The sequence below is a fragment of the Mesoplodon densirostris genome, chromosome 4 (assembly GCF_025265405.1).
Source record: "Mesoplodon densirostris isolate mMesDen1 chromosome 4, mMesDen1 primary haplotype, whole genome shotgun sequence".
NCBI lineage: Eukaryota > Metazoa > Chordata > Mammalia > Artiodactyla > Ziphiidae > Mesoplodon > Mesoplodon densirostris.
Genome location: NC_082664.1, coordinates 24,582,699 through 24,610,503, shown reverse-complemented (window position 1 = coordinate 24,610,503; position 27,805 = coordinate 24,582,699). Strand labels below are relative to the sequence as shown.

Sequence of the window (27,805 nt, the reverse complement as noted above, 5' to 3'; positions counted from 1 at the left end):
CAGTGAGAGGCCCGCGTACAGAAAAAAAAAATAAATAAATAAATAAAAGTTTTTTCCCAGCTTCACTGAGCTATAATCAACATATAACATTGTATAAGTTTAAGGTGTACAATGTGTTTATTTGATACATATGTATTGCAAAATGGCTGGCGTTACCATTAAGTAACACCTCCGTCAGGTCACATAATTCACATTTATTTTTTGAGGTCAGAACATCTAAGATCTCTCTCGGCAACTTTCAAGTGTATAATACAACATTATTAACTTTGATCATGTGATGTACATTAAATCCCCAGAACTTACTCATCTTATAACTGAAAGTGTGTACTCTTTTAATAACATCTCCCATTCCCTCCCCACCCCACCTCTTCTTATTCTTGAATTTGATTATAAGTACAAGGAAGCCCACTCTTTGATCCCTTTCTGAGTAAATGCTTGAACCAAATCTGTAGTGGCTTCTTGAGAAAGCTGGAAACAAAGTTTTAAAGCCTTGGTTAAAGTATTCTGATTAAACCTGCATGGTACCAAAGCAATAGCCTAAAGTTTGGAAAATTCTAGTTGGTGGGGTTGATTCATTTTATTTAATTTAAAGAGTACTTGGGAAAAAATGTAATGGATTCATTGCCTAGCCATTCTTGAGTTCTAACCATTGAACCCCCTGTTCCTAACAGAGCATCTTGTAACTGTAGAATATTAAGGTTTATTGAACGTCCCTTCTACTCTGTTATACAGTATTTTTCTTACCTTTAATGCTTCAAGTCCAAGACCTTGCAGTTTAAAGGCAAAAGTCAAATTTATTTCCACTTATGTGGTTTTGTATACAAATTTGGAAAAAGAAGGAAAGCTGGTCACTATGTACATTATTTTACAATACAAATATTTACATCAATTGCTAATTATTACACAAGAATAATTTTTCCCATAGCAACAGGGAGAGATAACTATATTTATAACACTTCAGAAGGAAATCCCAGTTGAAGAGAGGTGTCTGTAGAGAAATCAGATTTTAAAGCCTCAAACGTCCTGGTTTTGTCATTGGTGGAAAATTTTAGAAGAATACGTTCAGCTGTTTTATGAGTTATGGAACCAGGAAAAAGTGGGTTTTCCCTATTGCCCACATGTATTTTATGTACACACAACTCAAAAACAAGTAAGCCTTCAAACTTCAAACTTCACACATAGCTATTGTCCTCAGAAGTATAGTTGGGTGTAAGTCAGAAGGAAATGATTGGAAAAGAACGAAATTATAAAGTGAACACTTCTCACATGAGGATCCAGAAGAACTTCCACAATGCTGAAGTTACATTCTCTTCTCATGTAATCTAGTAGGGTGTTTCGGGGGAAATCTTTCTATTACTCAAGTTATTGCTAGTTTCTGCTACAACATCTCACTCAGTTCCCTTTCCTGTTAGCCTGTATCTTTTTTTTTTTTTTTTTTTTGCGGTTTGAATAAAATTTTTTTCTTTTAACATCTTTAATGGAGTATAATTGCTTTCAATGTACTGTATATATATATATATATATATATATATATATATATATCCCCATATCCCCTCCCTCTTGTGTCTCACTGCCACCCTCCCTATCCCACTCCTCTAGGTGGTCACAGAGCACGAAGCTGATCTCCCTGTGCTATGTGGCTGCTTCCCACTAGCTATCTATTTTACATTTGGTAGTGTATATACGTCCATGCCACTCTCTTACTTCGTCCCAGCTTACCCTTCCCCCTACCTGTGTCCTCAAGTCCATTCTCTACGTCTGCATCTTTATTCGTGTCCTGCCCCTAGGTTAATCAGAACCATTTTTTTTATATTCCACATATATGTGTTAGCATACGGTATTTGTTTTTCTCTTTCTGACTTACTTCACTCTGTATGACAGACTCTAGGTCCATTCACCTCACTACAAATAACTCAATTTTGTTTCTTTTTATGGCTGAGTAATATTCCATTGTATATATGTGCCACATCTTCTTTATCCATTCATCTGTTGATGGACACTTAGGTTGCTTCCATGTCCTGGCTATTTTAAATACTGCTGCAGTGAACATTGTGGTACATGACTCTTTGAATTATGGTTTTCTCAGGGTATATGCCCAGTAGTGGTATCGCTGGGTCATATGGTAGTTCTACTTTTAGTTTTATAAGGAACCTCCATACTGTTCTCCATAGTGGCTGTATCAGTTTACATTCCCACCAACAGTGCAAGAGGGTTCCCTTTTCTCCACACCCCCTCCAGCATTTATTGTTTGAAGATGTTTTGATAATGGCCATTCTGACCAGTGTGAGCTGATACCTCATTGTAGTTTGACTTGCATTTCTCTAATGATTAATGATGTTGAGCATTCTTTCATGTGTTTGTTGGCAATCTGTATCTCTTTTTTGGAGAAATGTCTATTTAGGTCTTCTGCCCATTTTTGGATTAGGTTGTTTGTTTTTTTGATATTGAGCTGCATGAGCTGCTTGTATAGTTTGGAGATTAATCCTTTGTCCATTGTTTTGTTTGCAAATATTTTCTCCCATTCTGAGGGTTGTCTTTTCATCCTGTTTATGGTTTCCTTTGCTGTGCAAAAGCCTCTAAGTTTCTTTAGGTCCCATTTGTTTATTTTTGTTTTTATTTCCATTTCTCCAAAAGCTGGGTCAAAAAGAATCTTGCTGGGCTTTATGTCATAGAGTGTTCTGCCTACATTTTCCTCTAAGAGTTTTATAGTGTCTGGCTTTACATTTAGTTCTTTAATACATTTTGAGTTTATTTTTGTATATGGTGTTAGGGAGTGTTCTAATTTCATTCTTTAACATGTAGCTGTCCAGTTTTCCCAGCACCACTTATTGAAGAGGCTGTCTTTTCTCCACTGTATATTCTTGCCTCCTTTATCAAAGATAAGGTGCATGGGTTTATCTCTGGGCTTTCTATCCTGTTCCATTGATCTATATTTCTGTTTTTGTACAAGTACCACGCTGTCTTGATTACTGTAGCTTTGTAGTTTAGTCTGAAGTCTGGGAGCCTGATTCCTCCAGCTCTGTTTTTCTTTCTCAAGATTGCTTTGGCTATTCAGGGTCTTTTGGGTTTCCATACAAATTGTGCAACTTTTTGTTTTAGTTCCGTGAAAAATGCCATTGGTAGTCTGATAAGGATTGCATTGAGTCTGTAGATTTCTTTGGGTAGTATAATCATTTTCACAATGTTGCTTCTTCACATCCAAGAACATGGTATATCTCTCCATGTGTTTGTATCATCTTTCATTTCTTTCATCAGTGTCTTATAGTTTTCTGCATACAGGTCTTTTGTCTCCCTAGGTAGGTTTATTCCTAGGTATTTTTTTCTTTTTTTTTTGCAGTGGCAAATGGGAGTGTTTCCTTAATTTCTGTTTCAGTTTTTTCATCATTAGTATATAGGAATGCAAGAGATTTCCATGCATTAATTTTGTATCCTGCAACTTTACCAAATTCATTGATTAGGTCTAGTAGTTTTCTGGTAGCATCTTTAGGATTCTCTATGTAAAGTATCATGTCATCAGCAAACAGGGACAGTTTTTCTTCTTCTTTTCCAATTTGAATTCCTTTTATTTCTTTTTCTTCTCTGATTGCCGTGGCTAGGACTTCCAAAACTAGGTTGAATAATAGTGGTGAGAGTGGGCAACCTTGTCTTCTTCTTGATCTTAGAGGAGATGGTTTCAGTTTTTCACCATTGAAAATGATGTTGCCTGTGGGTTTGTCATATATGGCCTTTATTATGTTGTGGTAGGTTCCCTCTGTGCCTACTCTCTGGAGAGATTTTATCATAAATGGGTGTTGAATTTTGTCAAAAGCTTTTTCTGCAACTATTGATATGATCATATGGTTTTTATCCTTCAATTTGTTAATATGGTGTATCACATTGATTGATTTGTGTGAAAAATCCTTGCATTCCTGGGATAAACACCACTTGATCATGGTGTTTAATCCTTTTAATTGCCATTGGATTCTATTTGCTAGTATTTTATTGAGGATTTTTGCATTTAGGTTCATCAGTGATATTTGCCTGTAGTTTTCCTTTTTTGTGACATCTTTGTCTGGTTTTGGTATCAAGGTAATGGTGACCTCATAGAATGCATTTGGGAGTGTTCCTTCCTCTGCTATATTTTGGAAGAGTTTGAGAAGGATGGTTGTTATCTCTTCTCTAAATGTTTGATAGAATTCACCTGTGAAACCATCTGGTACTGGACTTTTGTTTGTTGGAAGATTTTTAATTACAGTGTCAATTTCATTACTTGTGATTGGTTTGTTCATGTTTTCTATTTCTTCCTGATTCAGTCTTGGAAGGTTATACCTTTCTAAGAATTTGTCCATTTCTTCCAGGTTGTCCATTTTATTGGCATATAGTTGTTTGTAGTAATCTCTCATGATCCTTTGTGTTTTTGCAGTGTCAGTTGTTACTTCCCCTTTTTCATTTCTAATTCTGTTAATTTGAGTCTTCTCCCTTTTTTTCTTGATGATTCTGGCTAATGGTTTATCAATTTTGTTTACCTTCTCAAATAAGCAGCTTTTAGTTTTATTAACCTTTTCTGTTGTTTCCTTCATTTCTTTTTCATTTATTTCTGATTTGATCTTTATGATTTCTTTCTTTCTGCTAACTTTGGGGTTTTTCTTTTTCTTTCTCTAATTGCTTTAGGTGTATGTTAGGTTATTTATCTGAGATTTTTCTTGTTTCTTGATGTAGGATTATATTGCTATAAACTTCCCTCTTGAAACTGCTTTTGCTGTATCCCATAGGTTTTGGGTTGTTGTGTTTTCATTGTCATTTGTTTCTAGGTATTTTTTAATTTCCTCTTTGCTTTCTTCAGTGATCTATTGGTTACTTAGTAATGTATTCTTTAGCTTCCATGTGTTTGTATTTTCTACAGTTTTTTTTTCCTGTAATTGATATCTAGTCTCATAGCATTATGGTCAGAAAAGATACTTGATATGATATCAATTTTCCTAAATTTACCAAGGCTTGATTTGTGACCCAAGATATGATCTATCCTGGAGAATGTTCCATGAGCACTTGAGAAGAAAATGTATTCTGTTGTTTCTGGATGGAATGTCCTATAAATATCAATTAAGTCCATCTTGTCTAATGTGTCATTTAAAGCTTGTGTTTCCTTATTTATTTTCATTTTAGATGATCTGTCCATTGGTGAAAGTGGGGTGTTAAAGTCCCCTACTATGATTGTGTTACTGTCAATTTCCCCTTTTATGGCTGTTAGCATTTGCCTTATGTACTGAGGTGCTCCTATGTTGGGTGCATAAATATTTACAATTGTTATATCTTCTTCTTGGATTGATCCCTTGATCAATATGTAGTGTCCTTCTTTGTCTCTTGTAATAGTCTTTATTTTAAAGTCTATTTTGTCTGATACAAGAATTGCTACTCCAGCTTTCTTTTGATTTCCATTTGCATGGAATATCTTTTTTCATTCCCTCACTTTCAGTCTGTATGTGTTCTTAGGTCTGAAGTGGGTCTCTTGTAGACAGCATATGTATGGGTCTTGTTTTGGTATCCATTCAGCCAGTCTATGTCTTTTGCTTGGAGCATTTAATCCATTTACATTTAAGGTAATTATCAATATGTATGTTTCTATTACCATTTTCTAATTGTTTTGTGTTTGTTTTTGTAGGTCTTTTCCTTCTCTTGTGTTTCCTGCCTAGAGAAATTTCTTTAGCATTTGTTGTAAAGCTGGTTTGGTGGTGCTGAATTCTCTTAGCTTTTGCTTGTCTCTAAAGGTTTTCATTTCTCTGATGAATCTGAATGAGATCCTTGCTGGGTAGAGTAATCTTGGTTGTAGGTTTTTCCCTTTCATCACTTTAAATATGTCCTGCCACTCCCTTCTTGCTTACAGAGTTTCTGCTGAAAGATCAGCTGTTAACCTTATGGAGATTCCCTTGTATGTTCTTTGTTGTTTTTCCCTTGCTGCTTTTAATATTTTTTCTTTGTATTTAGTTTTTGATAGTTTGATTAATATGTGTCTTGTTGTGTTTCTCCTTGGATTTATCCTGTATGGGACTCTCTGCGCTTCCTGGAGTTGATTTTTCCTTTCCCCTATTAGGGAAGTTTTCAACTATAATCTCGTCAGGTATTTTCTCAGTCCCTTTCTTTTTCTCTTCCTCTTCTGGGACCCGTATAATTTGAATGTTGGTGCATTTAATGTTGTCCCAGAGGTCTCTGAGACTGTCCTCAATTCTTTTCATTCTTTTTTGTTTATTCTGCTCTGTGGTAGTTATTTCACTATTTTATCTCTCAGGTGACTTATCCGTTCTTTTGCCTCAGTTATTCTGCTATTGATTCCTTCTAGAGAATTTTTAATTTCATTTATCTTTTGCCACAGTTATTCTGCTATTGATTCCTTCTAGAGAATTTTTAATTTCATTTATTGTGTTGTTTATTATTGTTTGTTTGCTCTTTAGTTCTTCTAGTTCCTTGTTAAGTGTTTCTTGTATTTTCTCCATTCTATTTCCAAGATTTTGGATCATCTTTACTATCATTACTCTGAATTCCTTTTCAGGTAGACTGCCTATTTCCTGTTCATTTGTTTGGTCTTGTGGGTTTTTACCTTGCTCCTTCATCTGCTGCATATTTCTCTGTCTTCTCATTTTGTTTAACTTACTGTGTTTGGGATGTCCTTTTTGCAGGCTCCAGGTTCATATTTCCCGTTGTTTTTGGTGTCTGCTCCGAGTGGGTAAGGTTGGTTCCATGGGTTGTGTAGGCTTCCTGGTGAAGGGGACTGGTGCCTCTGTTCTGGTGGGTGGTGCTGGATCTTGTCTTTCTGGTGGGTAGGGTCATGTCCGGTGATGTGTTTTGGGCTGTCTGTGAACTTAGTATGATTTTAGGCAGCTTCTCTGCTGATGTGTGGGGTTATGTTCCTGTCTTGCTAGTTGTTTGGCATGGGGCGTGCAGCAATGGAGCTTGCTGGCTGTTGGGTGGAGCTGGGTCTTAGTGTTGAGACGGAGATCTCTGGGAGAACTCTCACTGATTGACATTACGTGGGGCTGGGAGTTCTCTTCTGGTGGTCCAGTGTCCTGAACTCGGCTCTCCCACATTGGAGGCTCAGGCCTGACACCAGCCCAGAGCACCAAGACCCTGTCAGCCACACGGCTCAGGAAAAAAGGGAGGAAAAAAAGAAAGAAAGATAAATAAATGAATAAATAAATAAATAAAGTTTTTTAAAATTATTAAAATAAAAAATAATAATATTAATAAAAGAAGAGAGCAATGAAACCAATAAATAAATCCACCCATGATAACAAGCACTAAAAACTAAACTAAGATAAACATAAAAATCAGAAGCACATCAGTTGCAGACAGCTAACCCCAAGTCTACAGTTGCTCCCAAAGTCCACTGCCTTAATTTTGGGAACATTTGTTGTCTACTCAGGTATTCTTCAGATGCAGGGTTTGTTAAGCTGATTGTGGGGATTTAATCTGCTACTCCTGAGGCGGCATGGAGAAATTTCCCTTTCCCTTTGTTGGCGCAGCTCCTGGGTTTCAGCTTTGGTTTTGGCCCCACCTCTGAGTGTAGGTCGTCCTCAGGCATCTGTTCCCCACCCAGACAGGAGGGGCTTAAAGCAGTGGCTGGTTAGGGGGCTTTTGGTCATTCAGGCAAGGGAAAGGGAGGGGTACAGTAGTTATAATTGGAATGTGGGGTGAGCCTGTGGCGGCAGAGGCCAGTGTGACATTGCAACAGCCTGAGGCTTGCTGTGTGTTCTCCTGGGGAATTTGTCCCTGGATCACAGGACCCTGCCAGTAGTGGACTGCACAGGCTCCCGGGGTGGGGGTGTATGGATAGTGACCTGTGCTTGCACACAGGATTCTTGGTGACTACAGCAGCATCGTTAGCATTTCATGCCTGTCTCTGGGGTCCGAGCTGATAGCCGTGGCTCATGCCTGTCTCTGGAGCTCGTTTAAGCAGTGCTCTGCCTTCTGTGGGCAGATGGGGAAGGAATCCCCTGTTCTTGTGCACCCCAAAACAATGGTCTCTTGCCTCTTCGGCAGGTCCAGACTTTTCCCCGGTCTCCCTCCCAGCTAGCTGTGGCACACTAGCCCCCTTCAGGCTGTGTTCACGCTGCCAACCCCAGTCCTCTCCCTGGGGTCTGACCTCTGAAGCCAGCACCTCAGATCCCAGCACCCATCTGCCCCGGCAGGTGAGCAGACAAGCCTCTCAGGCTGGTGAGTGCTGGTCAGCACCGATCCTCTGTGCAGGAATCTCTCTGCTTTGCCCTCTGCACCCCTGTTGTGCTCTCCTCCTTGGCTCCGAAGCTTCCCCACCAACCCCACAGCCCCCCATCTCCACCGGTGAAGGGGCTTCCTAGTGTGTGGAAACCTTTCCTCCTTCATAGCTCCCTCCCACTGGTACAGGTTCCATCCCTATTCTTTTGTCTCTGTTTTTTCTTTTTTCTTTTACCCTACCCAGGTACATGGGGATTTTCTTGCCTTTTGGGAAGTCTGAGGTTTTCTGCCAGTGTTCAGTAGTTGTTCTGTAGGATCTGTTCCACATATACATGTATTTTTTATGTATTTGTGGGGAGGAAGGTGATCTCCATGTCTCACTCCTCCACCATCTTGAAGGTCCCCCTTACCCTGTATCTTTTGTGAGGGTCTGATGATGCTCACCAGTGGATTCAGCCCTGCCCTTGCCTTGGGCACATCTTGTTCCAGGGCAGGGACGAGCTTTGCCTCAGTCTTGTTTCTGGTTCCTCTTGGACTTCTGGAACTCAATCCTTCAGCCACTTGTTTTTCTTGAAGGGAACATCTGTGCTTTTTTAAAATAAATTTATTTATTTATTTTTGGCTGTGTTGTGTCTTCATTGCTGCATATGGGGTTTCTCTAGTTGTGGGAAACAGGGGCTACTGTTTGTTGCGGTGCGCATGCTTCTCATTGCAGTGTCTTCTCTTGTTGCAGAGCACAGGCTCTAGGTGTGCAGGCTTCAGTATTTGTGGCATGTGGGCTCAGTAGTTTTGGATCGTGGGCTCTAGAGTGTAGGCTAGGCTCAGTAGTTGTGGCCCATGGGCTTAGTTGCTCCACGGCATGTGGGATCTTCCCGGACCAGGGCTCGAACCCGTGTCCCCTGCATTGGCAGGTGGATTCTTAACCACTGCATTGCCAGGGAAGTCCACTGCTTTTCTTATGAGATGAGGATTCCAGTTACTGGGGTTCTAGCTTGTTCCGCTGTTCCATTAATATTCCTCTTCACCCAGCCTACAGTCAAGCTTAGCACTATCCTGTATCTCCAAATAGCCACATTTAAAAATTAAAAAGAAACAAATGAAATTAATTTTAAGACCATAATAAAATATAATAAATATATTTTATTATATCTTCTGAACAAAGATACCACCAGTACAATTTCCATGAATATTTAAGAAGGTGAGTATTCGAACCTAACCTAGATGACTTAAGAGGTTACATATTTTGAAATGTTATTTTAAAATATTTCTTGATTTTCCTGGCTTGGTCAAGTATCTTTTTAAAAATTTGTATTCGACTTGCAGAAATGTACAAGGAGCTTTACAGTGCTCAAACATGGTTTAAATGTTCAGCAAAATAAGTGAGAGCTTTCTCTGCTGAATGTAAATATACATCTATACATTCAGCATGCTTGATGCTTGCTGTGTGTAGAGATACATTTGTAGATGTGTTTGAATAGGGCTTATGGAATAACAGGGCCTGACTCCAAAGGTGAGAGGAAAGATATATCTTCTTAATAAACCTGGAATGGCTAATGTGCTCCTCTCAAATGAATCATTAGCTCTGTCTACATGACTCCAAAACAAGCATATTCAAAAGCAAAAAGTCTCAGTTAATTCTTTCAGCCATTTGATGTACTCAAGCATCCAGATGTTCAGAACATCTAAGCTGAAAATTTTTTGTTTTTATTTAAAAGTTTTACACTTGCATATATTATTCCTTTTCTCAAAGGCCAAGTACAGGATCTAAATTATACTTTTCAATTCATTCTTTAAAAGTATAGTAACATCATTCCAGATTCATGGAGAGCTCAATTATTGGCCCATGCGTTCTCCACTTAGTGGTTTGGGTGTTGAGAAGTGTTGGCTGTCTGATGGCTTCCTTAGTCATTCAGCAGTTACCCAACAATAACTTAAAATACATTTAACAAGTGCAACAATATCAATATTATTCTAAAGTTGCTTCAACAAAATAATGGAAAATTTGACATACCTAATAAACGTAAATGTTAAATTATCCACTCTTAGATCTTCTATGCCACTAACCCCCTTTTTAGTAAAGTGATTAAAAACATTGACTACAGTAGTATTTTGTTGCTATCAGCAACTATTATGTCACTATGTAAGTCTTTATTTCTGACACATGTATTATGTCTCAGCATGGAGCTTATATTATGTATTTCATTTTAACAATTTTCTAATTACTGTCATTTTTGTCAGGTTGCATATTTTGTGGCCTACAACATTGATTTCATCTTAATGTCACCAGTGGGAACTGATGATCTTAGGCTTGGTATAATATTAATTAAATCCATATGTCACATATTGTGCAGTGTTCTTGGGAAAATATTCTAATACTTAAGTGAAAAATTGAGATTGCTTCCAAAAATGGTGGACTTCATATGGAATCCATCATGCAATAACAGTGTTGTGAAGACTGGGATGAATAGGTTTAGAACAACATTGATAATCAAAGACCAGATCCTTTTTAGATCAAAAGTCATATCTAAGCTATCATCTTGACATTCAGGATCCCACAAGGAAGACCTAGCTGGGAACGTTACCCCAGGGTGGCATGAGAGAGTGCATTAGCCTACCTGTATGTAGTAGGCTGAAAAATGTCCTCCAGAGATATCAGGTCCAAATTTCTGGAATCTATACATTTTGCTTTATATGGAAAAAGGATCTTTGCAAGTGTGATTAAGTTACGGATTGTGAGAAGAAGAGATAATCCTGGATTGTCTGTATGGGCCCCAAGTATCATCACAAGTATACTTATGAGAGAGAAGCAGAGGGAGATTCTCTGCAAGCACAGAAGAAAAGGTGATATAAAGATGGAGGCAGAGAGTGGAGTGAAGCAGCCACAAGCCAAGGAATGCTGGCAGCCACCAGAAGCTGGAATAGTCAAGGAACAAGTGCTTCCCCAGGGCCTTCAGAGAGCATGCAGCCCTACTCGTGCCTTGATTTCAGCTCAGTGGTCCTGATTTTGGACTTCTGGCCTCCAGAACTACTAGAGAATAAATCTGTGTTTTAAACCAGCCATTTTGTGTTAACTTGTTACAGCAACCATGGGAAACTCATACATCAGACACTGAATAATAGCAACAGCAATAATTACCAAAAAAAGAAAAAGTATAAAAAGTGTGTGTAAAGGGCTTCCCTGGTGGCGCAGTGGTTGAGGGTCTGCCTGCCGATGCAGGGGACACGGGTTCGTGCCCCGGTTCGGGAAGATCTCACATGCTGCAGAGCGGCTGGGCCCGTGAGCCATGGCTGCTGAGTCTGCGCGTCCGGAGCCTTTGCTCCGCAACGGGAGAGGCCACAACAGTGAGAGGCCTGCATACTGCAAAAAAAAAAAAAAAAAAAGTGTGTGTAAATGTATTTTTAGAAACTTTTAGTACTCCAACACACAATATAAATAAAAAACACATCTTAGTATGAAAATTGAACTTTCAGAATAAGTCTCCTGACCTCCCATTCCAACTACACTGATGATCTTAAGCTCTTCTTATTTAGAATTTCTGAAGCCATCACTGCCTATGCGTTGGGTTGAAATAAAGGCACAATGATGTTTCAAGGATTGTACCCTATGACTGAGAGGCAGAATGGAAGAGTGCCAAATCATAGCCTGGCACTAATAATAGGAATATATAAAATATGAAGAATAAGGATGAAGGAGGGAAGTGGGGTACCTGAGAAAGTTAAGTCAGTGATTGGATGAGGTCCACAGTACAACTGTGGGAGAGTCATTTAGGATTCTGCCCTCAAATGGGGAGACAAGGCACCAGGCCCTGTTGCCTATTCTAGTCAGCATACATTATGAGAGAAGTGCTAGCTACCAGAAAAGGCATTCCACATGTATGTGTCTTATATTGTTTACCACTATTCCCCAAATAAAACCTGTTTCAAAGAATTCCATCTTTAACATGCCTCACACATACACACATTCAGCATCCTTATTCATGTTCTTATGTAATTGGAGTGAATGCTTGGACACCCTTTTTTTAATCTGTCTTCGCTCTTGAGTTCCAGTTCTCAACTACCTCCTTAATACAGCCAGAGGATCCTGGCTGCCACCTCACACTCCCTGGATGAAACTGTCTTGTTTTCTCTACTAAAGCCACCTCTGGTCCTTTTCCTTGTCTGAGTTAGTAGATCATTCTCCTTCCACTGAGTTTCAACCCCTCAGCTAAAAGCACGGCATCATCTTCAACTCTGCTCTTATTCTTCATATTCAATCAACTGACAGTCCCAGTATTTCCCCTCTTCTCTCATTTATTTATTTTGCCAGTGTCCTACTTTAGGCCCTTATCTCTCTTCTGAAATATAGTAATAGCCTCCCAACTGGCCACTCTGCTTCTAGCTGCTCGGTGGTCCAATCCCCTTGTCTTCTGAGTTTTCTTTCTAAAACACTGTTACAACTTGTCAGTGTCCTCAGAACTCCTGGGGGCCTGCAGAAGTCTCAGTTTCTATGCATTCATGGCTCTCCACAACCCACCCTCCATTTGCCAATCATCCCTCCTGACACTTACCAACACTCCCCCTTTGTCTCAACCAGCATGCCTGACATTTTTTGCATCTCCTTGAATCTATTCATACTGTTGTTGGAAAGCCTTCCCCTGCACTTCACCTTCTTAAACATGTCTATCTGTCCCTCAAGGCCCAATGTAAGAATTCTCCATAAAACCCCTTTTGATTCCTGACCTCCACTAATGATACTTATTAACAGTTATTACTTATTAACACTTATTAATACTTATTAGGTATTTATATTTTGCTTTTAGTTGTATAATAAAACTTACTTCTGCTTTTTAACATAGGTCATTATTTCCATGTCTATCTTCCCCTCTCTCCGACACTGGATTGTAAATTCCCAGAGGCTAAAACTCATGTTTTCATCCTTTAAGACCAAGCTTAAATGTCACCTTACCCATACTGACTAATGCTTTATCCTTTATCTCAGCTCCAAAATATTATAAATGCATATTACATAATATAATACCATTTTAAAAATTAGTTCTTGTTCCTGTATCTTATCTCCCAAATTAGATTGTAACCCTCTCAAGGTTAGGGAGCCTGTATTCTATTGAACTCTTATATATGCCATATATTATTACACAACTAATACTTGATGGATGATTCAACTAGCATATCTTCTTAGCAAAATAAAAATACCAGGCTCTTCAAATAATTAGCTTTGTGACCTGAAACAAATCATTTATCTTCCAGGTGATTTAGCTTACTTTAGTGTGAAATAGATGGTACCTTCATTTCTTAAATGTAGAGATTCACTGATGTGTTCCTTTAAATCACATGCTAAATCTAAAAGCGATGTCAACAACAACAAAAAAACAAAAACAAAAAATTCAGAATCAACTGCATGTTTTCTGAAAGCAATATGAAAGGCATTATTTAATAGAATGCAGTATTATTCTAATTTATTCTCAGAATTTTAAGAAATATATCAGACAACATTTTTCCTGTCATCATACATTAAAATATGTACATATTAATATATTAAGTATGTATAAATGCACATACACATATGCACATATATATTTGTATATAGGTAAATGTGTAATATATATAGTTTTTTTTAGCCATTGTAAGATTATTGCCCTAATGTTTATGTAAAACACCAGTTCACAGGCTTCCCTCATATCAAGATGCACATTCACCTTTATCAGCTGCTATTTTTCTTAAAATCTAAAAGAGGGGACCCTAATATATTATTGTGGTCATTATACTTTACTCCATTTTGTTTATCCCTTTCCAATGTATTGTGGCACCTTGAGCAATATACGAGATTAGTTCTTTTGTTTTAGAATGACAGTCCTGCAGTTGTTAGAACAGGGATTACATTAACACTACTCTCCAAAGTCAAGATTTTTTGGACATTTCAACCATTAGGTAGCAATAACAGAAAGCATTCTAAATCTTTTGGAGTTTTGTAAGATATTGTACTTCTTGTTAATTGAATTGAGAGATGATTGCCCTATGATTACCTCAATTTATTCACGCACTGTATAATTTACCATAATGATAATTAACTCATACTGAATATGGTAAAATGTGCATGAATTTCTCTTTCTCTCTCACCCTCCCTTTCTCCTTCTCTCTGTCTCACTTTCTTTCCTCTCCTCTGCCCCTTACTATCACAGTAAGTAAATATTTTACATATAATCTGATACGATTTTTTTATAGAGCCTTCCTTCTTATATTAGTATGTCAGTCAAAGTATTATACCTCTAAATAAAAGTGAAAGGCCATTTTTTCCCCAAATTCCTAGGTGATTGGTTGCTACTTAACTTATTGCTTTGATCTAATTATGTCTTGGTTTGTGAAGGAAGGACCTTAACCTGGCCCATTATACGATATTTTTATTTCTAAGTTAATTTGTTCCTAAATTGCCCATAGTGCCTCAGTATTTCAGAGGTTATATTGCCACAATTTCTTCTACACTGAAATCAAACACTTACGGAGTTGGTCAGATGACCAAACTAATATATGCTTTATAAAAACTGCTTAATTCTACAATAAGGGAAAGAAGTATATTGTAACTCACAAATATACAAATGGTTTCACAATTTTGATATTTGATAGTTCAAATTATTTTAGATCAAAAAAATCTGAAGCACAAAGAAACTAAGCAATATTTTGTGTGTTCATCCTTAATAATGTAATCAGACAAGTATTTATAGATGAAAAGATATGATTCTGGAGTTACCTCAAAATAATCAGGGGCTAGAGTAGGGAGGTGATTGAGGATAGAGATGGGACAAAGTCAGCCATGAATTGATCATTGTTGAACCTGTGTGATGGGCATGGAAGTTCATCATATGATTGTATTCACTTTTGAATATGTTTGACATTTTCTAAAATAAAAAAGTGTTTAAAAAGAATATAATGAGACATCTCTAGTGTGACACATGTCAAGGGGCCCAGGTCAGAGTCCTGGCCCTGCTTGACTTTAGATGGGTCACAAGTTCTTAGACTTCATTTTCCTGTCAGTAAAATGAAGGCATTAGGTGAGATCAGTGGTTCCCAAGAAGGTGAAATTGCCTAGGAAACTTTTTAAAATAACACTAACATCTCTAGAATTTTGCTTGGATGCAGAAGGTAGAAGGGAATGTGTATTTCAAAACAACTTCTCAGGTAACTGTGACACTGCCATTCCTTACATGCACACAGATTTGAGGGTATCAAAGACAGTGACTTCAGGCCCTACCCCCACAACATTTCACGAGGTCTAGGATGGGTTCTGAGGATACATATTTTTAAAAAGCTCTCGAGGTGATTCTAATAGGGGTCTACATGCCACACTTTGAGAAGTGCTTTTCTAAATCATCTCCATGGCCTTTTCCAACTTTAATACCCCATGCTGTTCCATGACCATTTTGTTTTCTCTTTTCTGTTTTGTACCATTCTATGAACAACTGGTCATTAAATTACAAGTATATAATGGTCAAGAAACTGATGCTAAGTTTCTTGCTTTGGGTCATGAAACAAGGTAGAAGCAGACTCTGGTTTAGTTAAAATTCATGTTATATATATATACAGCCAAAACTCTTGTTGGGGAAAAGATTTTCCAAAGTAAATTTAGCCCTTCAATTTTACATTGACTACTTAAAACAGATAAATTATTTTAGTTTTTTGTCTCCAGTCTTACTTCCTAATGTTTACATTGCACGGAGTTTTATTCTTTATGCTGGTCCTACTGGATAGATTAATAAATTGAGATTAATGAGATTCTTCCTATTCCACCTGTTTTTAACCAAATGCCTACATGCTACATGAGCAGGTGGGTGACTGTTATTGTTGATCACCAAGCTTCTTTGCAGAGTGAACAAGGGTTAGATGTGAATGTTAGAAAAAATATTGTGATAAATTTCTGCCTCCAATAAAGAACCATAAATATGGGTCCAAAAGTTTTAGTAGCCACCACAAACTTTTGTTTTAATCACCACTTCCAAATCTAGAAATTATAGTAATTTAGTGGCCCCAAACTACATTCTGGAGAAGACAATATAAGAAAAGCTGAAAAGCAGTCAAAGCCTTGAAGTGTTTTAAAAAAAAGCCTCTTCTTTACCTTTCCATCCACTTACAACTTTCTGACCATAGAGGAAATGACTTTATAAAGCATCATACTTGTGACTCCAGTTGATTTTATAGGGTTGACAAGGGGAATAATAATAACATGTTAACATGTCATTAAAATGAGTGCTGAGTATATAATGTTAACATGAAACAAATAGACTGTCAGATATTTCTCCGGCAAAGATGGGTTTATTCAGGATCAGCAGAGAACTGCATTTCAGGATCTGCAACCACACTGAGGCACATGCAAGTCCCCAAACTGCAAGAGAAGGACAATACTTTTATAGGGAGGAAAAGAGAGTTGGGGGGCTATAGTAAACCTAGAGTCCTTTGCTTTTCATTGGCTGAGTCTCTTCCAGGAAGGAAGAGGGGCCTTTCTTCTTCCTCTTGGGCTCTGCTATTATCTCAGGGTGTAAGAGCTTCCCCTCTGGTCTCCCAACTCTATTTAATTGAGGTTTCTGTTTGTTCATTTTTTACAGTAGAAAAACTAACTTATCTGTGGGGTGTAATATTTGACAGTGATAATGAAGAAGCTTACACAGATAACTTTGCCCTTTGTGTTTTGTCTCATTCTCAAAGCTTTTCTGAGCTCAGAAATCGCTGTAATGTTCTATAAATGTGTTTAATATTTTATTTCTTTAAAAAATTTACTACTGAGTAAAGGACTTAAATAAAATTATAACTGACTCTTAGTCAAAGAATAAAACCTACCTCTGGCCCTATGAGCACTGTGGTATAAATCTCATAAGAAGAGGTAGCCTGTCCTGTGACCAGGTTGCATAGTAATATGAGCCACACAAATACAGACACAGGTAAATGCCTCAAAACCTAAATATTTTATTAGAAGAAATTTCTGATTCAGTAGTTTCCATTCCTCTGGCCAATGTCAAAGCCTGTTTCTAGGAAGGAAAGGTGGTAAATTCCTAACAACTGAATTGCAAATTTCATTGTATGTTTTAAGATGACTCTTCCCCAGAAATACAGCTCTTGTGATAGCTTTGTGGAATTTTTTTTTTCCCTGCATTTACCTGTAGATAAGTTGAACAATTCCATGGTTCTAACTAGTTCCCTGGTTCTTACTAATAATAGAGCATGTTATATTAAGGATAACTGATGTTGGAGAAAGTCAGGATGGGGTGTGATGTATGGATGAGGTAACCAAGAGACTCTGTTCCTATTGTCCTGGAGTATCTAGAATAGTCCAGACATCTTCCGGTGAACCCAAGTCAGGCCTATCAGGAGCCACTAGAAAAACTTTCTGAGACAGTGTCTCAGAACCAGGATTTCTCAGAAGATGATACATTTAATAGTCAGGATCAGTTAAAGTCAAAAGTTGAATAGAAAACATATCCAAGGAAGTAAACCAAGTTGGTAGGAAGGCATAACTATTTTTAGTTACCTCTAGAGAAAGTACAGGGCTAAAATTGTGAATCCAAGGAAAGGATAATGAGCTGAATGACGTAGAACTAGGGGAGAAATTAAGGAGCAAGAAATCCAGAAGTGGGCTTCCCTGGTGGCGTAGTGGTTGAGAGTCCACCTGCCGATGCAGGGGACGCGGGTTCGTGCCCCAGTCCAGGAGGATCCCACGTACCGTGGAGCGGCTGGGCCCATGAGCCATGGCCGCTGAGCCTGCGCATCCAGAGCCTGTGCTCCGTGACGGGAGAGGCCACAGCAGTGAGAGGCCTGTGTACCGCAAAAAAAAAAAAAAAAAAAAAAGATATCCAAAAGCAGAATGGGCTCTACAGTTGGTTGAATTGATGGCTCAGTTATGTCACCATAGACCAGGTTCTTTCTCTCTGCCATCCTCAATATGGCAGCTTTGTCCTTACACTGGCTATCCTCTATGCAAGATGTCTATAGCTCTTCCAAATGTCAGATCTAGAAATGATAACATCCAGAGGAAATAATCAGCCTCTTAGCTGCAAGAAAACCTTTTGCAGCACCATCAACAGTCCTGAGTTCCTCTGACATCTTATTGGTCAGCATTAAGTCACATGTTCATTCTTAAACCAATAAGATGAAAGGAATACCATGGCTAGAGTATACAGAAATGGAATAGATTTTAGAATGTTAAATACAAATTTACTCATACAGAAGAAAATGGGGAGAATTCACATCTCATTCTCAATCCAAAGGGCCATGGTTGGTCTGTTGTAACCTAGTCCTAACTTTGGAACTAGAAGATATCTTTAGTAGTTGTAATTTCCTAGGACTGCTGTTACAAACTACCACAATCTGGATGACTTAAAACAACAGAAATTTTGGTCTGACAGTTCTGGGAGCTAGAAGTCCAAATTCATGGTGTCAGCAGGGCTGTGGTCCCTCTGAAACCTGTAGGGAGTTCCTTCCTTTCCTCTTTCTAGCTTCTGGTGGTTTGCCAGCAATCTTTGGGGTCCCTTGATGTCTTAGTCCATTTAGGCTGCTATAACAAAATACTATAAGCTTATAAGCAAAAGAAATCTATTTCTCACAGTTCTGGAGTCTGAGAGTTCAATGTCCAATGTCAAATAACTCACAGATTAGGTGTCTGGTAAGAGCTCACTTCCTGGTTCATAGAAGGCCATATTTTCCCTGTTTTCTCACATGAAAAAAAGGAGGGCAGAGATCTCTCTGGAGTCTCTTTTATAAAGGTACTAATCCCAATAATGAGGGCTTTGCCCTCATGACCTAATTACCTCCCAAAGGGCCTACTTCAAAATGCCATCAAATTGGGGATTGGGATTTTAACTGTCTGGGGGTCACAAACATTCAGTTAATAGCACTTGACGTACAGCTGCATAACTCCAGTCTCTGACATCTTTATCACATGGTGCTCTCCCTGTGTGTCCCTGTCTTCACACGGCTGTCTCCTTATAAGGACATCATTCCTATTGGATTAGGACCCCTCCAGCATGACTTCATCTAACTTAACTAATTACATCTGCAGCCTTCCTGTTTCCAATTAAATTCACATTATGAGGTACTAGGGGTTAGGATTTTAACATATCATTTATAGGGTAGAAAATATTTAACCTATATCAGTAGGCTTTTCCAGACCTTTCCAGTTTGTTCCAGTCTAGATGCAAAGCTGTGGGGTTTAGACTAATTAGCTAAAGCACTATTCCCATAACTTGCTGAACATAATAATCACTTCAGGCCCTTAGTGAACATACAGATTCCTGGGCCTCACCATAGACATACTGAATCAGGATCTCTAAGGAAGATGCCTAGAAATCTGCTTTTTAACAACTACCCCAGTTTGATTTTATGATCAAGCAAATTTAGGAAACATGGAGTTAGGGTGTCTAGTACTTATTGAGCTACAGCCATGTTATTCATGGCTGTGAAAGACATCTCTTTTCTTTTTTTTACATCTTTAGTGTGGTATAATTGCTTTACAATGGTGTGTTAGTTTCTGCTTTATAACAAAGTGAATCAGCTATACATATACATATATCTCCATATCTCTTCCCTCTTGCATCTCCCTCCCTCCCACCCTCCCTATCCCACTCCTCTAGGTGGTCACAAAGCACCAAGCTGATCTCCCTGTGCTATGCGGCTGCTTCCCACTAGCTATCTATTTTACATTTGGTAGTGTATATATGTCCATGCCACTCTCTCACTTTGTCCCAGCTTATCCTTCCCCCTCACCATATCCTCAAGTCCATTCTCTAGTAGGTCTCCATCTTTATTCCCATCCTGCCCCTAGGTTCTTCAAGACCATTTTTTTGGTTTGTTTTTATATTCCACATATATGTGTTAGCATACGGTATTTGTTTTTCTCTTTCTGACTTACTTCACTCTGTATGACAGACTCTAGGTCCATCCACCTCACTACAAATAACTCAATTTCATTTCTTTTTATGGCTGAGTAATATTCCATTGTATATATGTGCCACATCTTCTTTATCCATTCATCTGTCAATGGACACTTAGGTTGCTTCCATGTCCTGGCTATTGTAAATAGAGCTGCAGTGAAAATTGTGGTACATGAGTCTTTTTGAATTATGGTTTTCTCAGAGTATATGCCCAGTAGTGGGATTGCTGGGTCATATGGTAGTTCTATTTTTAGTTTTTTAAGGAACCTCCATACTGTTCTCCATAGTGGCTGTATCAATTTACATTCCCACCAACAGTGCAAGAGGGTTCCCTTTTCTCCACACCCTCTCCAGCATTTATTGTTTGTAGATTTTTTGATGATGGCCATTCTGATTGGTGTGAGGTGATATCTCATTGTAGTTTTTTATTTATTTATTTATTTATTATTATTATTTTTTTTTTGGCTGTGTTGGGTCTTCGTTTCTGTGCGAGGGCTTTCTCTAGTTGTGGCAAGCGGGGGCCACTCTTCATCGCGGTGCGCGGGCCTCTCACTGTCGCAGCCTCTCTTGTTGCGGAGCACAGGCTCCAGACGCGCAGGCTCAGTAGTTGTGGCTCACGGGCCTAGTTGCTCCGTGGCATGTGGGATCTTCCCAGACCAGGGCTCGAACCCATGTCCCCTGCATTAGCAGGCAGATTCTCAACCACTGCACCACAAGGGAAGCCCTCATTGTAGTTTTGATTTACATTTCTCTAATGATTCATGATGTTGAGCATTCTTTCATGTGTTTGTTGGCAACCTCTATCTCTTCTTTGGAGAAATGTCTATTTAGGTCTTCTGCCCATTTTTGGATTGGGTTGTTTGTTTTTTTGATATTGAGCTTCATGAGCTGCTTGTAAATTTTGGAGATTAATCCTTTGTCAGTTGCTTCTGAAAGACATCTTACACATATCTCTTTTAACCAATCCTCATTGCAAACATGGAGAAACGTGAGATTAAGTAAGAGTAGAGCTGGGATTGGAGCTAGATCTGATCTCAAAATATATGCTCTTTCTATCATGCTAATAGTAAATTAAAGAACCTTGAATCATCCACTCCACTGTGGTCTACTCTCCTTATCTTGTTCACAGGGTTAAATCTTATTACTTTTGTTCTTGTCCTTGGAAGAAACAGCTGGCAGCTCTCCTTCATTTGGTTTTGCATTTGAAAAGCATCTTCTCCCCTACCCCCTTGATCCTTTACTTTTGAGTCACTTTTTTTGTTTTACTTCTTTAAGAACCTCTACAACTATTCTGTGTTTCTTTAGAGAAGAGGAAAATTTCTTGAAGCAGACTTCCTCTGCTTTCCTACCTTTAGCCGGGCTGAAACAAAAGTTACCTCTCCCCATATTTCCTTTCTGTCCTCCCTCAGATGCAAAATAGGTCATGTGGCTCTCAGCAGTTTATGCCAAGGTCTGCCAGGGAAGAAATGAGACTTCAAATCTTTCCACAAGTTGAACTTGAGTTAGAAAAGTTGCACATATAACTGTTCAAAGGACGGGTAGTTTAAACTATAATGTGGAGGAACTGGGACATTGTTTTCCTGAGAACTTTGCTAGTAGGATTTTATTTTTAGTGCAATGAGGAGCCACTGAAGGATTTTAAAATAGATGGTGACATAATAAAAGTTCATTTCTAAAAAGTATGATTGCTGTTGGGAAAAAGTATATTGGAAAAAGCTGGAAGGTGTTTCACAACCTCTCCAGGAAAATAATACATTAGGAGAACCACAGACTCCAAAAGTGTGGCTCATTTCCTGCCTTATGTTTCCCTATATCCAAAATATTTTTTTGTGAAGTTTGATGCTGAAAACTCAGCCTCTGTGCACTGGTGCTGAATCAAATCTCAGAGACAGAGTTTTGGGTGAAGTAGAAAAGAACAGCTTTATTGCTTTGCCAAGCAAAGGGGGACCCAGCTGGCTCATGCCCTCAAAACTCTGTGTCCCAACCCAGGGGGATTTGGTGAGGAATCTTATAGCAATGGTTCAAGGGTGGGTTGCTGAAAAGATTAGGGTGTATGCAGGACCTGCATTCCTTTAATCTGGCCTCAGGTGGTCTCCTGTTGAACTTCTGTGGTTATCAAACTGTGACCTTCTCTCTGGAATGAACAATGCTTCATCAAGTAGTTAACATCTTCCATTTTTGGGGGGTTTGAGTTCTGCAGAAGAGCTCAAAGTTATTATGTATATCCCTTGAGTTGGAACCAGGATCCTGTCCTAAGGCTACACTCTTATTTCTTGACTGTACCTCCCTTGTCTCTGCATCCCCTCCCCTCCCTGATTAGCAACTGTTTGAACCTGCCCTTTGGAACTCGGGGAAGGTCATGGAGGCTGAAGACTATTTCCTACAAACAAGAAACATGGGGCACAGAAAAGCTTCCATGCCCAAGAACCCCACAGGTTCTGCTCGGTTTCAAATTCCACTGGCCCATGTTATTTGCCCCTTCAGTATAGCAATGTACAAGGACTGATCTACTAAAGTCATGTAGTAGGTTTAGGAATCTGTGTAACTCAGCCAACTGATGTTTTAAAATTCAACCAACAAGTCTAACATACATTGCTACTAACTTCAGGTTGTAAGAACTGTTTTCTTAGAAACAAAAACAAGAGAGAAGCTAAAGGACTCTCACAGAAGTGACTGTATGTTTAATTCTGTCATTGATGTTTATAATGAATTAGTACACAGTGCACAAAAATTTGAACCCTCGGGTCAAACTTCAGCGGCTCTGCCACACCCTTGCTGGGTGGCTTGGATGGGTTATTGAAACTCTGTCTGTTTCCTCATCTATAAAATGGGCATAATAGTTTCTACCTTGTTGTAAACTCTACATGAGATAATAAACTGAAAATGCTAGGATAGGGCATACAGTAGGCACTCAACAAGTGAGTGTTGTGGTTGCTGTTTTATTAGTAGACATTGATAATTTTATCCAAGTTATTAAGCAAAAATGTTGGACTGGAAAAAGCATAAATGTGGATTATTAAGGTCAAAAATGGAAGAATAGAGTTAGAGATGCTCCCCCTGCCTCCACTACCACACACACAGAGTTCCTTTGCCCAGCTACCCAAATGCTCACTCTCCATTTTTTTTTTTTGGTTATTTTCAATAAAACAGGGTATTTATTACCCGCTTCTGACAAGCACATGAAGAGTTGCTTGCCTCTTTCACAGTGCTGAATTATAGACCATGTCTTAGAAGCTATATACTGTCTTCCTCACACGTACCTAATAACCACACCAGAGCCCGATAAAAAGAGGGCACTGGTAGGTTTACTCATCTTTTTATTTCCTTGTCTTCTGTCTACTGTGATCTCCACACCCGGAACTGGTGCTCTTGGCCTTTCTCCCCCTTTCTTGCCTCAGAGCTATTGTCAAATGTATAAATACACAGTGAACTGGAGCAGTTTCTGGGGCAACTGAGAGAGAAGGAGCCTGTTCTCCCCCATAACTATGCTGTCGGCTGAAGAGTTTGCAGACATTGTGATTGCAGGATAAATTGAAAGGGAGGCAGCGCAAAAGGCTGGGGTGACCTTTCAGTTGCAGGTCTGGAAGAAGCCAATGACATATATATAAAAATATTAATATTGTGACGAGAGGGAAAATGTACAGTAAATCTATTGAGCTGCTTCAGGAGGCTTTTTCTCTTGATCTAATTGTGCTGTTTGAAGTGTGCTTGAAAGTTCTTATCCAACCCGTGTCAGCATCCTGCCTGCTATGAGCTGTGAGAAGTTAATCGTCTCTGCATTGTTAAGAGAGACTGTCGGGTATCTGATGGCTGTCCATTCTGCATGACAGTGTGTAGGTATGCAAAGCGCGTGTGTCCATGTTTGTCTTTGGAGCATGAACCTGCTTGACTATACATGAGAACTGTAGGAGAGGAAAAAATATCTTTCTTTTACACACATTAGGTTCTCCAACTAGGGCCCTGGTAATTAGACTGGCAAGAGAGAGATTAACAAAAGAAAAAATGGAAGTTTATTAACATGTGCATCATTCTCGTACACATGGGAGCACCAAGTGATGAGGAACCCAAAGGAGTGGTTAGTACTTAGGCTTATTTACCATCTTAGGCTAAATAGAGGAAAAGAGGATTTTGGCTTTTGGGCTAGGGATGCAAGTTATGGGAAGGTGACCAGAACAGGTATGGTAAACAAGGGTTGTTTAGTAAGATTTGTTATGCAGATTTAAGTCAGTACCTTCTCCATTGATAAGAGTTGTTGAGTTCTCTACTTCCTGGTCAGGAAAAGGAGGATGCCTTTATAAATGTAAGTCTCCTTTATAAATGTAAGTTTATTTTATAAAAGGAAAACTTGTACCCTGTTTCTAGAGCTTTTCCTTTGTCTGCTTGTTCTCAATGGCCTTTAGTTCAATATAACCCCTATGCCAAAGAGGCATTTTTGGGGGTGGCATATTCTGGTACCCTGAGAACCAAGCATACCCATACCTCCATCCAGATAGTACCTGCAGATAGTGTCAGTGCCAGATAATTCATGTCAAATAGGCAGACTGTCCAAAACACAACTGTGATTATCCATATTAGTGTTCCTCCTTCCAAACCTTTGGACATGCTTTTCCCTTATCTGAATCAGTCTTGCACAACCATCACCACTGGCTTCACCTTTCATCCCCTTTGACTCAAGCCTCAGACTAGGTGTCACCAATCTGGAAAGGTTTTCTTACCTCTCATGACACTGAGGTTAGGGGCACCCCCTATGTTCTCCTAGTACCTTGATTTCCCATTTAAACACCTAATGTACCATACTGACTTCTTGCTTTATATATCTGAATATATTCCTCAGTAGTGTTACTGAACTGAACTTGGATCCACTCACCTGCTGCACAGCAAAGCCAATCTACTGACACCAGGTTGTGGTGAAGGAAAGTATGGCATTTATTGCAGGGTGCCAAGCAAGGAGAATGGGCAGCTCATGCTCAAAAGACCTGAACTCCCTGATGGCTTTCAGGGAAGAGTGTTTAAAGGCAACATTTAGGGTAAGAGTTGCAGCTCCTGGACTTTCTTCTGACTGGTTGGTGGTGAGGTAACAGGGTGATGTTTCAGGAATCTTAGTCATCATCACCTTCTGGTTCCAGCCAGTCTGGAGTCTACTACTAGTGTTCAGCATGTACCCACCAAACTGCCTGGGTGGGGGGTCTTAGTTTCTGCAGAACAACTCAAATATATGCATCAAATTGTTATGCATATCCCTTGAGGAGGAACTAAGACTCTGTTTTATTGCTGAACTATTTGTTTTTTCCTTCATTTCTGTATTCCTTCACTTCCCTAATTAGTAATTGCTTGAGTTTGCTCTTTAGAATTCAGGTAAGGCCTAGGAGACTAAAGCCTTTTTCTACAAACAAGAAAAATGGGGAACATGGAAGGGCTCAGTTTCAGTCCCCACTTTTCTTTGATATCCCCAGTCCTCAGGGGAACAGGGGTGGGACAAGAAAGGGAAGAAAGTTTTGGATAGAGAGGTTAATCATGACTTGGCAGAGGAACTCGGTTTTAGGAGGATTGGGTTTCAGCAATTCATATGTTAAGTGAGGTTATATTGTATTCATCCCAGAATTAAAAGCAATCCCCAGTGTATAGCAGATTGATAATAAATTAATTACCAAAATAACTGAATAACTATGGTTTGGGGGGAGAGAGATTGTCTGCAAGCCCAGAAGGCTAGCTCATGACTTGTAGATTGTCAGAAATCACTCAGTTTTCCACAATTTTGTTGGCTTTTATTTTATGCTTTTCAGCTTACCTACATCTGCATAATCGTGTTCTTAATAGTCTGTAGAATTGTCAGCTCTTACAGTTGACCACCACCTGATAATTGATAGTTCTCTCTGTCTGCAGCAGAGAAGAGCTAGATTAGGAAAAACTCAGGCTCTCCTGTTCTGATTAGCACTCAGCATTGGGAGGGGATGAGGACACAGCCCAGATGGAGAAAGAATATACCGGGCACAGTCAGAGTGAGTCTGGGTGATGAACCAGGAAGAAGTGACAAGGCAAATCATTTCAAATTTGTTTTATTTTATACATGAAACCCTTACTTGTTAGCATTTTTTAAATAATTGATAAACTTGACTATGTCCATTTATTTTCACTCTTAAACTGTGCTATGGATGTAGCCCTCTACATCGGTGACTTTGGACTTGAACTTCTTTTTGCCCTTGTTCTGTTTGAGTTTAGACTTTCCGCAAATTGTCTTTATGGTTTTCTATTCTTCCTCTGACGTGCCTTGCAAATTCACCCGTAACCAAATCTGTTTAATGAAGGTCACAAAAACTAAGTCAACATGAGACCTGGGAATGAAATCCAGTGGTCCTGATTTTTTTTTTTATTCACTAAGGAGCAGCCACCTCCATCCCACCCTGCCACCCCTACGTCAGGGCAAGTTATAGTATTTCAGGCCTTTTGTCTTATTGATCAAGTCATCCATCTCTCATTCTGCAAAGTCAGGTCCTTAAATAGTTCTGTGGAGCCACAAGGACTCTTCCTCTTTAGCCATCTTTGACTTTGTTGTTGATATTATTTACTACGTCTGATAATAAATATTTTTTTAAAATAAGAGGTCAGAGTGAGCAGGAAGGATTAGATAGGACGCCAAATCTCTCCCTCAGTATATGAGAATATACTGTCCTCATCATGAGACTGATGTTATATCTCTGAATAGAACCTTAACTTCTTATCTTAGAAATTCTTATTCAGCTCCCTAAGACTGCCATTCTTGTATGTCTGAACTATATATAATATATTATTATTATTATTACTTTCCTAAGGACATAAGCTAGATTCTTCCATAGTGTAAGCCTCTTACTTTCTTTCTGGTCTTCACTAATTGATAAAAGGATTTTATTTCTGTCTCAGTCTAGAAATACCTTTTAAGCAATGTTTATGAAAAACAGATCCTGTGTATTTTTTTTTTCTTTAGAATTCATTTACTATTTTCTCTACCATTTATTTTTGACTCTTTTTTTCTTAATCTTTCCACCATTCCTAATGTTTCCCAGCCATATTTTTTTCTATGATCTTAGAGAACTGCAACTATACTTAGCCACATCTTTCACATTTACCTGTGTGGCTTTTACCTGGGGCAGCTTGCTTTATATGCTGGGCAGGTTCCTGAAGAGGCAGGTAGAAATTGAGTCTTTGGAAATCAAGTCATTGCTTAAAGATGTGGCGAACTTGCTATTTGAATAAACCCTATTATGAACCTTTTTCCAAAGCAAATAATCTTTATCTTATCTTCTATGCAAATCCTGATTTCCACATTTAAGCTTTACTTAAAGTAGTGCCCATTTGTATAGTTATCTTTACATAATGGTCCTTCCGCAATCTTATAATTGAAAATTAGGTAATTTTCATTTACTCTCTGGCTTTTATGCCAGAAAATCTCTTATCTCTATCTTTATTTTGGTAATTCTCTTGGAGGAGCACTCATAGTCCCTGCAAAATGATCATATCTCTGTTTCAGTCTAAAGACAAAACAGGAGAGTGTATACAAGGGAATGAGGTACCCAGAGCCAAGTTAAGTGAACAATTGATGACTTTTCAAAAAATTGCAGTAAATCATGATTTCCTTACAAAATATAGACATGTCTGATTTTGGCATTTAATTTTAAAACATACTCAGATATGTTTTTCTTTTCCCTCTCCCACTGTGGGTTTATACCTTCATATAA

General features: G+C 38.8%; 1 protein-coding gene across 9 annotated transcripts in view; it reads left to right on the top strand.

Moving 5' to 3' along the window:
- The window catches only part of NRXN3 (neurexin 3), a 1,648,921-nt gene that overhangs the window by 1,533,436 nt on the left and 87,680 nt on the right, over window positions 1-27,805 (top strand). The window contains exon 17 of one of the 9 annotated variants that reach the window (XM_060097974.1): window positions 25,231-25,242. The exons of the other annotated variants lie outside the window; for them this stretch is intronic. Coding sequence (XP_059953957.1) covers window positions 25,231-25,242 — 12 coding nt within the window. The remainder of the gene's footprint in view (window positions 1-25,230; window positions 25,243-27,805) is intronic. 9 annotated transcript variants of the gene reach the window in all.